The sequence below is a fragment of the Macrosteles quadrilineatus genome, unplaced genomic scaffold (assembly GCF_028750875.1).
Source record: "Macrosteles quadrilineatus isolate MER2022 unplaced genomic scaffold, UCM_ALF_1.0 Scaffold_7__1_contigs__length_78375512, whole genome shotgun sequence".
Classification (NCBI taxonomy): Eukaryota; Metazoa; Arthropoda; class Insecta; order Hemiptera; family Cicadellidae; genus Macrosteles; species Macrosteles quadrilineatus.
The window spans coordinates 1,360,895-1,376,891 of record NW_026542600.1 but is presented as its reverse complement, the minus strand read 5'-3'; the positions used below and the strand labels follow the sequence as shown (position 1 = coordinate 1,376,891).

Below are 15,997 nucleotides of genomic sequence, written 5' to 3'. Positions count from 1 at the left end.
ATATCCAATTCTTCAGATCAGAATGTGATCAAAACCCATCAATTTGCAGGTGGGCCTTCGATCAATACTGTCTTCTACAACTATTGGCTATATGAGATCGCTCCTTAAGTTAACTTTAAGCTTTAAGAAGGTCTATGTAATAAATCCAAGGTGAAATTAAAATCGAAACGGGGTTGCATGAGCGATAAGAGGGTTGCGTGATTGTTATAATAAAACACGAAAAGCCCTCACGCAAATGTCTGGTTCCACGAATGACCGCCCGCCCTAATGTTGCTTAAACTACCCTAACACGTCACTAGTTAACTTTCGATATCATGGCACGTATATGCACTACATTCAATGGCAAAGGTTGACGTATCTAGAGAACCTGAAATCTGATCATTTAGCCTAATGTAAGAAAATCTTCTTTTTCCTACAGTTACCTAACAATGTACATGTTCTCTCACTGATTTGAGAAAGCAAAGTGGCCAGTTCGCTCATAAGTGAGACAATCTTAATTTTCACTACATTGTCTCACTCTAACTACTTTGTCTCACTCCAGATTTGCAACGTGAAGGCACGAAATAGTGAGCGCGTAACATGCAGGCAACGTCGTATGCGCGCGAAATACGTTGGCAGCACTGGCTGTAAATCAGCTGGTCAGCTGTTGTACTGTTGTATTTCACTTCACGTTAAATGTTATATTAAAAGTTCACTTCTGTGTAAAAATAGGTTATGTTTCTTCGCCAATTTATCTGTTTTATCGTAACTGTAGGAAAAGTATAATTTGCAACTCGAGTTCAAAGTACAATTGCCTCACTCGAGAAACCATTCCTCACTCGCCTACGGCTCGGGAGTAAGGATTTCTCTCGAGTGAGTCAATTAATTGCTCACTTTTCTCACTAGTTGCACAAATAACTATTGTCTGTTTTGTAATCTTTGATCCACCTTTTGTATCACTCCTAACTATCGATATTAAATATTAACAATTAAATATCGAATAATATATAATTAGTGTTAGTAAATTTAGTCAAAATTCATGTGTAAGCCAGATTTGGTACAGTTGTAGGGGGAAGGGTCCTTAAACAACATGCTAAAAGTAAGTGTCAAATTGTTGGACATTTTGTCAATATTTCAAGAATATCGGTTATTGACCTTTGGTCTTCGTTGCCTAGACTATTAGGGGACTACGTTGAAACAAACTGTATCATACCTATTCGAGAATTATTATTATGACGTGTATTACTTAAAAGCTTTATTCTTAGCTTAACTAAAGTCACATTTAAGAAAATTAATCAAAACCTTTCGGTGGTTTTACCATTTTACCAACGCTAGTAGTGTGGAATGGATTTACTAAAGAAATCAAGATTTTTAATAGAGTAAATAATAACGATATTGATACATAAAAAACGAACGCGCTCAGCATGTTCTTGATCTACTTCTCCTTTTCGTAAAAATTCCCAATCAGATAAACTAAATGACTAGAGTTAAGCTTTACGTTGAGTATTGTTTAGATGCACAATGCACAAGTCTGCAGTGTCCCAGTTTATAAGTTTACCAAGGGTTTGTTACAAGACTGTCAAGTTTTATCTTCGTCAACCCTCTGGGGACAAATTACCTTTCAAGTTCTTCATAAGCAATTTGATTATAATATCGTCTCAAATTGATTTAACGCAACACGATTTACGTAAATGAACATATTTGTTTTAGCTGTAGAATTTGAAAGGTAAAAATATGAACATGTGTCGAAAATCTATTCTATACATAATTCAGTTTTAAAAATCTTTGTACAACTAAATCTAGAGTTCTACTGGACCAATTTTATTAATTAATGGGTCGTTGGAAAGCTTAATGCGTGTAGATTTGCAAATAATTATGAAAGTTTGTTTTTGCCATGATTTATGGTGATTTATGGTAAAAAAAAAACATGTTTTCCATAAGAAATACATTAAAAAGGGTGTTTTTTCGCATTTTTATTTGTGTGCCACTTTTGGCTGTCTTTATTGGTATTTCCAAGAAGTGTATGGTATCAATTTGTAGGAAATTTTATTCTCTTTCAGAATATCACCTTCCACTTTGGTTGATTTCCTCACCATTTAAAAGTCATTTGCAAATAAGCTAAGCAACCTCCGAAAATATAGTAACGAGAAAATACTGAGTTAGGGATATTTTTGTTTAACTTTGTACAGCTAAATTTAGACTTCTACTGGACCGATTTTGTTAACTAATAAGTCATTGGAAAGCCTAATTTATGTAGATTTGCAAATAATTATGAAAGTGTGATTTTATTAAATATTTTTGGGGGAAAAGTAAAAATAACAAAAATACATTAAAAACTGTTTTTTTCAAGTTTCTGTTTTCAAGTTTCTATTTGTAGCCAGATTTTGGCTGCCTTAATTAAGTATTTTCAAGAAATGCATAGTAGTTGTTTGTAGTAAATTTTATTCTCTTTCAGAATATTACATTCACTTTGGCCGATTTCCCCTCCATTCAAAAGTTCTTGGCAATAAGCTAAGTGATCTCCAAATTTATAGTGGTGAGAAAATACCGAATTAGATATATTTTTGTTAAACTTTGTACAACTAAATCTAGACTTCTACCCGACCGATTTTATTAATTAATGGGTCGTTGGAAAGCATAACTTGTGTAGATTTGCAAATAATTATGAAAGTTGGATTTTATTACATATTTGAGGTGAAAAAATGATAAAAAACAAAAATACATTTAAAACGCCTTTTTCCCCCAAGTTTATATTTACAAATTTATATTTGTAGCCAACTTTAGGCCGCCTTTATGGAGTATTTTCAAGAAATGCATAATGGTAGTTTGTAGAAAATTTTATTCTCTATCAGAATATCACCTTCCACTTTGGTCGATTTCCTCACCGTTTCAAAGATATTTGCAAACATGTTAAGCAACCTTCCAATTTATAGTGGTGAGAAAATTCTGAATTAATGAAGTTGTTGTTAAACTTTGTACAATTAAATCTACAGTTCTACTTTACCGATTTGATTAATCAATAGATTATTGAAAAGCCTAATTCATGTAGATTTGCAAATATTTATGAAGGTTTGATTTTTTAAGATTTACTAGGCTAAACCCATCAAAGTAGACAGTTACTGTTGAGGTTTCAAGCAATATCGTTTGACTATAAATCGATGATAAATATACTCATTTTTTTACAATTTGGGTTGTTCATGATTTAGCAGCACGCTTTGGGTACGTCCGATCTTAATAATCAATCATTGAAATGGAAGCTGGTTTTTCACTGAAGGTTCTTAGGTCAAAACAAATAGGATAACGTACTGTAATTATAATTAAGTAAATAAATCTAAAACTAAATTCTATATCCAAAATATAAAATAATTTGCGTTTTCTGATTGAGCGATACAGTATCTTGAACTTAAATTATTAAAACTATCAATATCTCAAATGAAAGCCTTTATTTCTAGAAGTATTTTAAGACCAAGACATATAAAATAAGTTAAATAAAAATAGAGTTACCTATAATTTATTGCAGATAAGTTCTAAAACGATTATAATTATTGTTTATTCGTGATTCAGAAGTGTGTTTTAGGTAATCCGATCTAAATAATCAATGGCTCAAATGAAAGCTGGTATTTCACTAAAGGTTTTTAGACCACAAAATATAGGGTAATGTATTTAGAACTGCTGGAATACATCTTTAATTGAAGTAAAAATTTGAAAAAATAAAATTTATATTTTTCGTTGAGTAATACATTAGATGAATGAATGATAATGCTTGATGACAAATATGTGCTTGCATAGCTTTTTTAAGACCAAAATTATGAAAATCGGTCGGGTAGAAGAGGTAACCCGACTCGGAAAGAAAACCCATTAATTTTTATATATGGCAATAATTAGTTTACCAGTATGCATAATCTAATCATACGAAACATGTGTTAATACTTTAACAGCTTATTGTTATATTGTTATTGAATTGATTTTTCTTTGATTGTTGTTGTTAACCATTTTCATTTGGGTTTAAAGTGTGTTCCAAGTGTGTCACATACCATTTTGGAATCACACTCTTAACATAAGGAACACACTTTAAACCCAAATGAAAATTGTTAACAACAACATTTAATCAAAGATGTGCTTAATCTGTACCATTAATATTAGTGAGTAAAGTGGTGTATGGATTTCATAACCATTATTTTACTAGAGACCGTTGTATTTAACCACAACGGGCTCTTTTACTAGTTGGTAAATAAGACATACCTTGGTTAATGAGAATCATACTGATTCATCAAAATAGAATTTATGTATGTAAATTTGTAGGTACAGTTAAAAGCTCATCCCTTAGGTCAAAAGTTAAATATCAAGAAACGAGTCACGAGAAAGCTTCATTTTGTAGTATTTCAGGATATATTTATTACTTATGTTAGGAAACGGAACATTCAATAACAGATATAATTGTCATATTATTGATTACCATGTAACTAAATTTAAAACATTTTATAAATACATCAACTGCTCATTTAGATTAACTCCTTGTTTAAGCCACAACGAATCTTGTAACTTTTAGACCGACTTAATGTAATTGGAACAAGTTTTTATATAGCCTTGTTTTGGCTTTCTTTTCTCTTAAAAATTTATATTTTAAAATATATATTATTTTATAGTTTCAACCGATCTCATAGGCCTCGTTCACACGTATCGACTTTTCGCCGTGCGCCGTGCATTCCTGAACCGCGCCGTGAACAACACGACTTGGGCCGTGCGAAAATTACTTCTTGCCACATTTCTTCAGTCTATCAAAATGGATAACCAAACAAGTATGCTATTTTTAGCATACTCGCCGCTCGTATCGTACCCGAGGCCAGAACTCTCAGGTTTAGCGCTAAAAGGTGTATTTTATGTATCATACAAACTATGTAAGCTGACTTCATTTCCAAATAAATCTGGTTAATCTTTACAAACGAGCTTTGTGGCCCATCTTAAGGCATGACTTCACTGTTTAAAAACTAATGTTTTATAGCAAATAATACTATGAACTTGTGAACTGTTCACATAAGTTATTTTTAAATTTTTTTACAAAAGTGGAAGATTCCGCCTTTTTTTATGGATGTACTACACCTCTCGAATCCAGGAAGACACTGAAATAAACAATGTCTGCGCATGCCCTAGACCGAGTCGGGACGGCCCCGCGTCGACCTGTGTGAACGCATCCATAAGAGACCATGGTCACAAACAATATAATATTTTAATGTTTTATTACTTTACTTTACTTTACTTTATTGGTTTATTCCATTGTCTGTGCCATGGTGTTCAAGAGGTCGAGTACGGCGCGACGCCGCGTCGTCGCTTGAAGAAGGTCGTGATGTCCACGGCCGCCGTGGACGGTGCGGCGCCGTGGACGATACGTGTGAACAGTTGCATTTACAGCAATGCTATTAAATAAACACGACGTCGTGCCGTACACGGCGCACGGCAGAAAGTCGATACGTGTGAACGAGGCCTTAGTTCTTTTCAATTAACTTAACACATTCTTTTGATTAATTTTTGCTCGCTGTGGTACAAAGTTGGATTGAAAATGAAAACTAGTTTGGAGTATCACTAACTCTGTCTGACATTCATCAGAAGAGGAAAGGTCACAAAACCATTCCAGGGCATAACGCATAAATAACAATGGACATTCTAGGATACTTTTTCCGCATTAATTGAATCACTTTATGTTCGCTTTCAACGATTGGCTACAACTCTGCATATTGTATTTGGGATGTTAATTTATGTCTATTTCGTTTAGCTACCGAATATTTTCCATGCAAACATTATTCGTCTAGTTTCCATCCATTGGCCGTTGATAAATCCAAGTATAAAATGTTTTATGTATATGTCAAATATGTTACTACGGTAGCTTATTGTATCTATTCGTGCTCAAGCAATAATACTGTGGACGGGAAAAAAGTATCAACCTGTTTTATAAATAGCAGCGAGTTTATACAGTAAATTGTGGCTAATGGAGTGAAGTCACGCTCGAACGTGCACTTGAGATTTAAACCACAAACTGGCAATGCCTTAGTTAAAACCACCCACCATAATTACAAAGGTAGTCTTGTGCTTTTGTGTACGAAGCCTAATTTAGTATGAGAATTTCTTCTATTATTACGTACATAACTAAACGTATACACTTCTTTTATAATTTTTCGATTTCTAGTAAAATCATTTGTAGTTATATCTCTTTAACAAAAATCTACGAGGTGGAAAATAAGGCCGGGAATACTCGCCCGTTAAACTTTAACAGACAAAGGAATTATTGAACTAATTTATTTTCACAGGATTAGCAGAATAATTATAAATTAAACTAACAGAGAATGTCAGCTGATGTGTGATTGTTGTTACAGCCATGTTTGTGCTCGCTGGTCTACTCATGGTCGCCGCCCAGTCCTTGTCTCAAGCTCACGCCTGACAATGTCAGCTGATGTGTGATTGTTGTTACAGCCATGTTTGTGCTCGCTGGTCTACTCATGGTCGCCGCCCAGTCCTTGTCTCAAGCTCATGCCTGACAATGTCAGCTGATGTGTGATTGTTGTTACAGCCATGTTTGTGCTCGCTGGTCTACTCATGGTCGCCGCCCAGTCCTTGTCTCAAGCTCACGCCTGACAATGTCAGCTGATGTGTGATTGTTGTTACAGCCATGTTTGTGCTCGCTGGTCTACTCATGGTCGCCGCCCAGTCCTTGTCTCAAGCTCATGCCTGACAATGTCAGCTGATGTGTGATTGTTGTTACAGCCATGTTTGTGCTCGCTGGTCTACTCATGGTCGCCGCCCAGTCCTTGTCTCAAGCTCACGCCTGACAATGTCAGCTGATGTGTGATTGTTGTTACAGCCATGTTTGTGCTCGCTGGTCTACTCATGGTCGCCGCCCAGTCCTTGTCTCAAGCTCACGCCTGACAATGTCAGCTGATGTGTGATTGTTGTTACAGCCATGTTTGTGCTCGCTGGTCTACTCATGGTCGCCGCCCAGTCCTTGTCTCAAGCTCATGCCTGACAATGTCAGCTGATGTGTGATTGTTGTTACAGCCATGTTTGTGCTCGCTGGTCTACTCATGGTCGCCGCCCAGTCCTTGTCTCAAGCTCACGCCTGACAATGTCAGCTGATGTGTGATTGTTGTTACAGCCATGTTTGTGCTCGCTGGTCTACTCATGGTCGCCGCCCAGTCCTTGTCCCCAGCTCACGCCTGGGGTGGTCTCTTTAACCGCTTCAGTCCAGAGATGTTGACCAACATGGGCTACGGTGGCCACGGTAGCTTCAGAGTGCAGCCGTTTTTACAACAGGTACCATTTTACTTTAATAATGCGTACTACTTTAATAAAAGTAGAACCATAGCCCACCGTCATCGACATAGCCCCTGGAATTTCAATTATGTCTCAACTAGATTGAAGCTTTCTCCGTCAGCAGTTCAAGGCATATGTTTTAAAATCTTGTTACATGTTTAATCTCCAGGCTTGGTTATGTTGTTTTGTAAATTACACTTTGATATCAAATACAAGAGATAATACATACATTTTTGCTCTCCGTTTTGCTCTTGTAGACGAGCATCATCGACTACTCCTGTAAGTTGCATTTCGCTCATTTTTTCAATGTACTAACAAAGGATCTTTGCAATGTTTAGAATACATCATAGTTAAAACACTGAACTTTGCTGAACAAAGGATACGAAGGGGAAAAAGTTCAACTGTTGAAATAATATATCTTTGACAAACCTTTGGCAAATTGGATCAATACGAAATATTAATATATCTAAGTGAATCGATCCTTGATGAATAATTTACCGATACATATCACAAATTAAGTTCCATATTGTAACAACAATTCCAACAATTGTTTACAATATATTCTGTTTGACATTTTACAATGAAAGGTTTTCACCACGTCAACAAGAAGTACTGTAGTAAGTAACCAATGTTCAAAATGGAGTTGAAGAAGTCATCAAATATCACTCGGAGATCTTTCAACGTTTACAAACGTTACGTTTACGTTGACCGGTATTTTAAAGCAAACATCAATGTGAGCTTTCGCCAAAACATTTTACTGAAAAGAAACTGAAGGAAAATAATACAGTATCACTATGTAACTCAAATCCAAATCAGATTATTTCAAAAATATTTTGCGTTTTGTATTGTGACTAAACTTCAGTCCAACGACTGAAGTTATCGATGACTGGTCAATCCGTGGGGGTTGGTCTAACTTGTAGTTATATTTTAACCATACATTAACTAATATAATGTTTTACAACTTTTTTTTATAAATTGTAAAGAAAAATAAAATAATCTTTACTTATATTTTGGGTAAGGAATAACAACTACCTTATTACCTTACTTAATTGATCATTCCATCAAATAAAATCACCTCACACCTTTATGTAATACAATTTAGGTATTCCATACAGGTGTGAGTGTTATAAAAAGTTGCCCCCTGGTGGGGGTTTGATAATGAAATTTAATTAATTTAATCAGACAACTGAGGACAAATCACAGAGCTGGCAGTGGAAGTAAGATGTTGTATTGAGCCCTGGTAATTATATATCCCAGAAATCCGATTTATGGACCGTGAGAGGTCTGATATGTCCTCCTGTAAATACCTTCTATGATCTTAAACTTAACACTTCTTAAAATGTAAATAAATGTATACCAATACTCTGAATGCAAAATGTACTCTTTGTTGAAACTTTATTAAGAAATGGCAATGATTCTGTATTACTGAAATGTTAATACCAAACACTGATTAAACAAATACGTAATAATTTGTATAATAATATTCAATTTACTGATATTATTTTTTTTTTATGCAATTGTTCGGTTAAGCCGAATACCTTGACCAAGACAAACACAGGAGAATTAATAAAATTGTTGAAAGAATAAGCTCAGTATAATGTCACTTTAAATATTCATAAATGTCACAAATAATCAATAACAATTCAAATTCCTGCTCTACTAACACTTCAATTGAATAGGGGAGAGTATTGATTGTGGTTTTTGACTTTCTTTACTGAGATACTGACAGCAGAGCCTCGGGAACCTAACCTAGGTTTGATTTATTTAATCTATTTTTAGGCTATTAGGCTTCCCAAATCAGTGTATTTATTAACAACTGGCCAGTTGGTCTTATTATGCAAAGGGGCTATTCGTAGTTCTGTGTACAGCACACTTTGTTGCTCAGTGGTAAACTGGGCCAAATCGACTACTGAGTCGATTGTTTGATTTAGGTTAATAAAATGACTTTTTATGGCGTTAATGGAAGCCTGTCCTTATAGCCTGTATTGAAACCTACCCTTCAACCAGGACAATGCTCTAATTCAAACTGAATTTGTACACAATCAAATACTCTCAGAGATCTCTTTATATAGTTTAGAAGTGTTTTTAAAATCAAATATTAAGTAAGAACAATTGTAACAATATGGCGTGACAGACAGATGACAATGATATAATTCAAGTTAAATACAAAATTTACAATATGAAATTTAATTAATATAAAGATTTACCCAAATTATTGATCCAATAACACCTACAAATGTATCACAGTTTATATTCAAAATAAGTAAATGGTGCTAACTTTAAGGCAATCTGACCAAATTACATACTAAGACATGAAACCTGCAAGAAACATGATCTAACAAATGTGAATGTGGACAGATTGGCTCGTCTTACACAATTAAATACAAATTACACAGAACATTTACTTTACACAGAAGACAACTTTGACGACACTTAAAACATATAATTACGACACTGTACTTGGGGTTGGCTCCACGAAAATGGTCAAAATTTGACAAATTTTGCCTGTCAACGTCGAACTTAAAGACTCGATTTCTTTAATCAATTCGTAATTTAGCAAACGCTGTTTCACGGTTCAAATACCAATGCACCCCGGAAATCGAACAATTGATTTTGTTGACGAAATACACGTTACGACTACCAAAAGTGAGTTTTGCGAATTGAAAAGGAGAATTTAAAGATTTTCGATCATCGCGACTCAGAGCCTGATTCCCAAGTGAAGCGACCGTTAGAAAGACGTCCACACAAGTCAACAAGTTGATATCACTCCGCGCTCACGTGATTGGCCGTTGTTGGGTCGTTGCCTTCGCGCGTTTTCTGTTTGATTTGAATTTGAATCGGTACAAAATTAAGTTTAAAAAATAATTCTGCGAAAATTCCAGCTATCATTTGTAATAACAAAATAGAACAAAGCACTTTTCATTCCATAAATATCCAAACTCACAACGAAATTGGTTGTAACGGCCAGTAAATTAGATCAGTGCTTCCTTTCTTTACAGCAACCCACTTTGTACATAAAGCTATCAATCTTTCACGTCAAAGTTGTAAAAACTATTAAAAGCTTTAAGGATGGAACATTTTAAATTAGTGATGTGACGAGTTGAGTTGGCGAGTCGAGTTGACTCGAGTCAAGACCCGAGTCGAGTCAACTCGAGTCAACTCAATTCCAACTCGAGTTCTTTTACGAACTCGTACGGAGATTGACGAAGCTACACGAACTCGTAACGTTACGAGTCCGACTCGCAAAAGCCGAGTCAAGAAACCGAACTCATACGGAGAAAGCCGAACCTTAACGAACTCGGGACGTAACGAGTTGACTCGAGTTTACTCGCACTCGCTTTCGGCCAATAGCGTCACAGCTTTACGAGTCAACTCGCATAGATTCAACGCTATTGGCCGGTACCGAGTCGGCCGACTCGCAAAACTAACGAACTCGTACGGAGAATGCCGAACTCACACGAACTCGGAACGTCTCGAGTTGAGTCTGACTCGACTCGTAACTCGAGTTCACGGCAGTTGGCGAGTTGAGTCACTCGAGTCAGGAAAGTACCCGACTCGTCACATCACTATTTTAAATGCACCTGGTTGATAAATGGACAAAGATAAAACCACGCAACGAGGTGGATTTGTGATGGAACGTGCTGTGGTAAATCAGGGAACTAAACGTCCCTCGCCGCCCGAAGGGCAAAAGGAAATTGCGCAGGATTCCATTTCCCCCGCAATCTTGATAGTTTTATATTTTAAAATTAATACTTTCCTATAGTTACAGTAGGGTTTGGAATTGTTTCTCATTGCCTCGAATGACTCTGCGTTATATGAAAATAAATGTTTCATAATTTATTTTCAGGTTCCTGTTTGGCCCACGTTTTTTTTTTTTTTATTTCACCAAAGGAGCGGGTAAACAGCTGATATCTAACTATTAATTTACAGACTTACATACAACTATAAATTTTAAACTTTGAATTTTAAAACAATGAAACAAGGATAATAATTCAAGACAAATGTATAAAAAAATAATTTTCAATCGCATGAATGTAATTTCAAGGAACTATTTGTTTTAACAGTAAACTGTTTTAGTTGAAGGTGAAATTCACAGTTTGTACCTTCTCGATAGGTTACTTAATCGTTGATGTAAGCTATTAACGACATCATAGTTTAGACCGTTCTCTTACAAGAAAGGTACTAATGGCGGTAAAATGCACAAAATATAATGATATGAAATAAAAAATTGTGGTCAGTGATAAAAATGATTTGATTTTTTTCACAATGTGTATCAAATAAAGACATTCTTTATAAGCGAAATATTTAAACATCTATTATAAAAATCTAACAATTTTTAGAAGAACTGTTGACTCTCAATGAGTATAAAATAATAACCAAACTCTTAAAACCTTTGAACTGAATAATTATAAAAACTGTATTGTATGTACGAACTGAAACATCGACTATTTCAAACACTAAGGCCCATGTTTGCTCTATACATGGTGGAACAATGTGTTAAAACTTTGGACTATATGTGACCAAAGTGTACAAAAGACATTTCCCCCAAACTCATCAACAACGGTCAACCCACTTTTCTCCGATTCAAGTAAGAATTCTCCTCACAAGTTTTAGGTTGATTTCTTTTTAAATTTCTTCTTCTCATTCTTCTATTCATATAGTATGTACGAGTAAACTAGTAAAAGTTATCCATAACTGAATAAAACATTTTGTCGCATTTATTATTACGGTTCGTTTGAATTAAAACACAATCCTTCAATTTTGAAAACTTATTACTGAAATGTTTCCCAATCATATTAAATGAATTAATATCATAAGGTTCAGTGTAGTTATCAACACTGATGCCACCATCGGTGTCCTCAAGGTATAACATTGTCTAGTCACTACTTGGCGAGCTGGACGTAGACGTTTCGACTGGTTGCAGATGGCCATCTTCAGGCCATTAACGAGCGTCAACTTTTGTTCAGTGTTGTTGAGCGACGCACGCTGTTGCTGAGTTGAACTAATTCTACTCTATTTCCTCATAACTTAAAACAATCTCTATGAAATGTCATACACGGTTAATCCCGAGTTAATAATATTAACATCGGCATTAAATGTATAAAACACTATTTGGAACTTAAAACATAATTTTACTCGTCTTTAAAGTTTGAATAGCAGGAAAATGAAATGAAAATTGCAAAACTGAGGTGAAAGTTTAAAAGTCAGAATATCCGGCTTAGTAAACATCAAAGGAGAAATGAGCCCGGTGCTGAATAAACTTCGCCAAGTCACTTAAGTCTGACGACTCGAGTCAGCCTATTTTTCTATGAAGCAAAGGGCGGTGGCGAACTTAGTGCTCATTTTTAGAGAAAGAATTACCTTTTTTCGGATATTGAATAAGCTTCCATAAAGCTATTGAAGCTGAACAAACCATGGTTTAAGAGGTAAATTAATATCTGAATCATTCTATAAACCAATTTCAGCAAAAAAGGTAATTAATTTTTGCTTAACGATTTTTCAATGTGGGTCTTAGGTAGTTTTATATGGACTTTGTTCTCAAGTAGTCCTTTTTCTGAGTATTGGAATGCAACCAAAATTAAACTTTAAAATTGCACCAATGTAGATATAAAACTTTAGTTACTTCGAGTATTGCTGTTTAATAGTATATAAAGAACTGTATTGTAAAGATAATCTGATTATATACACGATATTCTATCGGTCTAACGGGCACCCGGTCACCACCTCTTGTTCAAAGCCCCCAAGAGACATTTCAAGATCTGCAAGAGATTGAGAGGGACACCGAGCAAGACTGCTACGACCTGGAGTGTGTCGCTATGAATACAAATGGTTGTTTCTGTTACAGAGTCCTCGAGAGACGTTTCAAGAGCTGCAAGAGATGGAGAGGGACACCGAGCAAGACTGCTACGACCTGGAGTGTGTCGCTATGTATACAAATGGTTGTTTCTGTTACAGAGTCCTCGAGAGACGTTTCAAGAGCTGCAAGAGATTGAGAGGGACACCGAGCAAGACTGCTACGACCTGGAGTGTGTTGCTATGAATACAAATGGTTGTTTCTGTTACAGAGTCCTCGAGAGACGTTTCAAGAACTGCAAGAGATGGAGAGGGACACCGAGCAAGACTGCTACGACCTGGAGTGTGTCGCTATGTATACAAATGGTTGTTTCTGTTACAGAGTCCTCGAGAGACGTTTCAAGAGCTGCAAGAGATGGAGAGGGACACCGAGCAAGACTGCTACGACCTGGAGTGTGTCGCTATGTATACAAATGATTGTTTCTGTTACAGAGTCCTCGAGAGACGTTTCAAGAGCTGCAAGAGATTGAGAGGGACACCGAGCAAGACTGCTACGACCTGGAGTGTGTCGCCAACGACCAATGTTGTCCTGGACAAGTCTGCATCATCCTGGATAGCAGTAAGTCATATTGAATATTGTTGTTGTCTAGTATGATACTATGGTGTACATCCGTATCTTTATTCAGGTCGATCCCAAATATCAAGAGCGTTTTCCTTTAAAATTATTTTGGACCGTAAATCGTCCTTTTAAATAATATATAATTATATTTCAATTTATTCTGTTTTATACTATCGTTATATTGTAAATTACAATTTATTCAGAAACATATTAGTCCAGGCAAATTAGAACAAATATAGGGTGTGCTCCCCAAAAAATCGTCTAAAGCTGGAAAGTGTTTTAATACCTTTTGGGGGTCCCAAATAAGACTCCTGTGAGTTTGCGACGGATTCTGACGTCTGCTTAGGTTTTGGGAGTCGAAAAACTATGAAAATTTTGCACTTTTTTCAGTTTTTCGCTTATAACTCCTAAATAACGAGTCCTAAGGAAAATGTTGTTCAAAGGTGTCTTTTAGTGCATTAAAATCCGCGTCGATTGATGTTAAATACGTCAAAATCGGCCGAGCCGTTTAGCCGCTGTAGCTTTTCAAAGTTGGGATATTTTCATCAACATGGCCAAAAGGTTGATTATTTGACCAGTTTTCGGCTTAAAACTCCTAAACGACGGATGCTATACAAAAATGCACCTGTAGTTAGTTTGGAAAACACAAAATTCTGCGTATAATGTTTTTTTTACTAATCAATAACGGCAATTGATTGTTACCTACTTTGTATGGACGCCATTTCATTGAAAAAAGTATTAAAGTTAAAGTTGGGAAATTTTAATAAAATTGGTAACAACATAGATCCCGTCCTTAAATGGATTATGAATTATTAGATAGACCCCCTATGTAATTTTAAGTCTAATATTGTTGTCTGAGGTTCCGAAAATTCTAGGGTTCATCCCAACCACCCATTATATACGATCTATCCCTGTATTCATCTTTCAGTTTTTGGCTTACATCTTCTAACGCATGCTATAGAAAAAATGTTCCTGTAGTTAGTTTGAAGAGCATAAACGTCTGCGTAGAATGTTTTCCAATTCATTAGGATCGGATTCACCATTTAACCACTATTGATTGTTAACGCTAGATCAGATGCTTGTCAAGTTTAAAATCTTGCCATTGAAATCTGGCAAACAACCAGCCTAATTACCAAAAACATAGGGGATATGGCAGTGAATCTACCCACTAGTGTGACGTCATGGATCGTGCAGCACGGCCTATGAACAAGTGCTCATGAGAGCAACATCTTACTGTGGAGAGCTTTTTCCGAGATTGGGGAATCAATGATGGGGATCTAGCCCGATGGTTCGCTGGCAGGCCCATCGCAGTGAATGCTACCCATCAAGTTAAGGTATATTGTGGGATCACATCTTCAACATATTATCAGCAAGTTGACAATATAAACTCCACGGATACGGTGGGATCAAAAAGAAATTCATCAAATGGTTCCATTGTCACGACCCATTTACTGAAAATAGTTCGCTCATGTCAATCAGCTCAGCAGTTATCCCATATGATATGATCAATGCGAGATATGTATAAAGCATAATGGAAAGGCACAGCTTGCAAGAAAATCGTAAATAGGCAAGCTTATAATGACCATAAACTGTGCAGAATAAAAGGAAGTGGTGACATTAATCGTGAGCTGTGATGGCAACAGCAAAGGTTAAAGAAGAATCTGCCCCCTCAGTCAACACGTGATATTCCACATTAAATCCAAGCCTCAATTTGAATCATACTTTGGATTAAAAATAGGTCCATACCAACTAGCGCAGTTTGATGAAGAAAGCGTGATGTAGAAGAGTCGAAAATCTAACTATTCGTGTAGCCTAAAACTACTCATGCTGTTTACTCCAATCAATGTGGATCTCAGTGTGTTCTGACGGGTTACAACGCTTGGCGGAGTTGCAGAAGCAGGTTGGCCCTAATGGTTGGGAGCAGAAAATATCCAAATCAAGTGAGGGTTGGTCTCTTCTAGAGGACACTTTCAACTAATTTTGACTTTGATTCTAACAAAAGGGGCTGCTCATCCACCAATCCTTTAGAGCTCATTTAAAATTGTACTTAATTCAGAGAGATAGGTATGGAAAATTAACGTCAATGGGTTAACTCCCATCACTACGGCTAATCCACCGGTTCGACAAGAACTTCTCAACTACGTCTACCTATCTCGACCATCGCGTACATGTTGAAAAGGTTTACATTTTCTCGCTCCATTACATATGAAATGCAGGTATATAATACACTACCGTCTGAAAGACTTGCCAGGGGCACGATTATCTCAATTCGATATCTGACGAAAAAGATGGTACCAAATGTCA

General features: G+C 36.0%; 1 protein-coding gene across 1 annotated transcript in view; it reads left to right on the top strand.

Annotated features, from left to right (window-relative positions):
- The window catches only part of LOC128998034 (ITG-like peptide), a 97,713-nt gene that overhangs the window by 56,443 nt on the left and 25,273 nt on the right, over positions 1–15,997 (top strand). Inside the window, exons 2-3 of the mRNA XM_054423975.1 lie at positions 7,124–7,281; positions 13,567–13,693. Of these exons, the coding sequence (XP_054279950.1) occupies positions 7,126–7,281; positions 13,567–13,693 (283 nt within the window). The 5' untranslated portion in view covers positions 7,124–7,125. The remainder of the gene's footprint in view (positions 1–7,123; positions 7,282–13,566; positions 13,694–15,997) is intronic.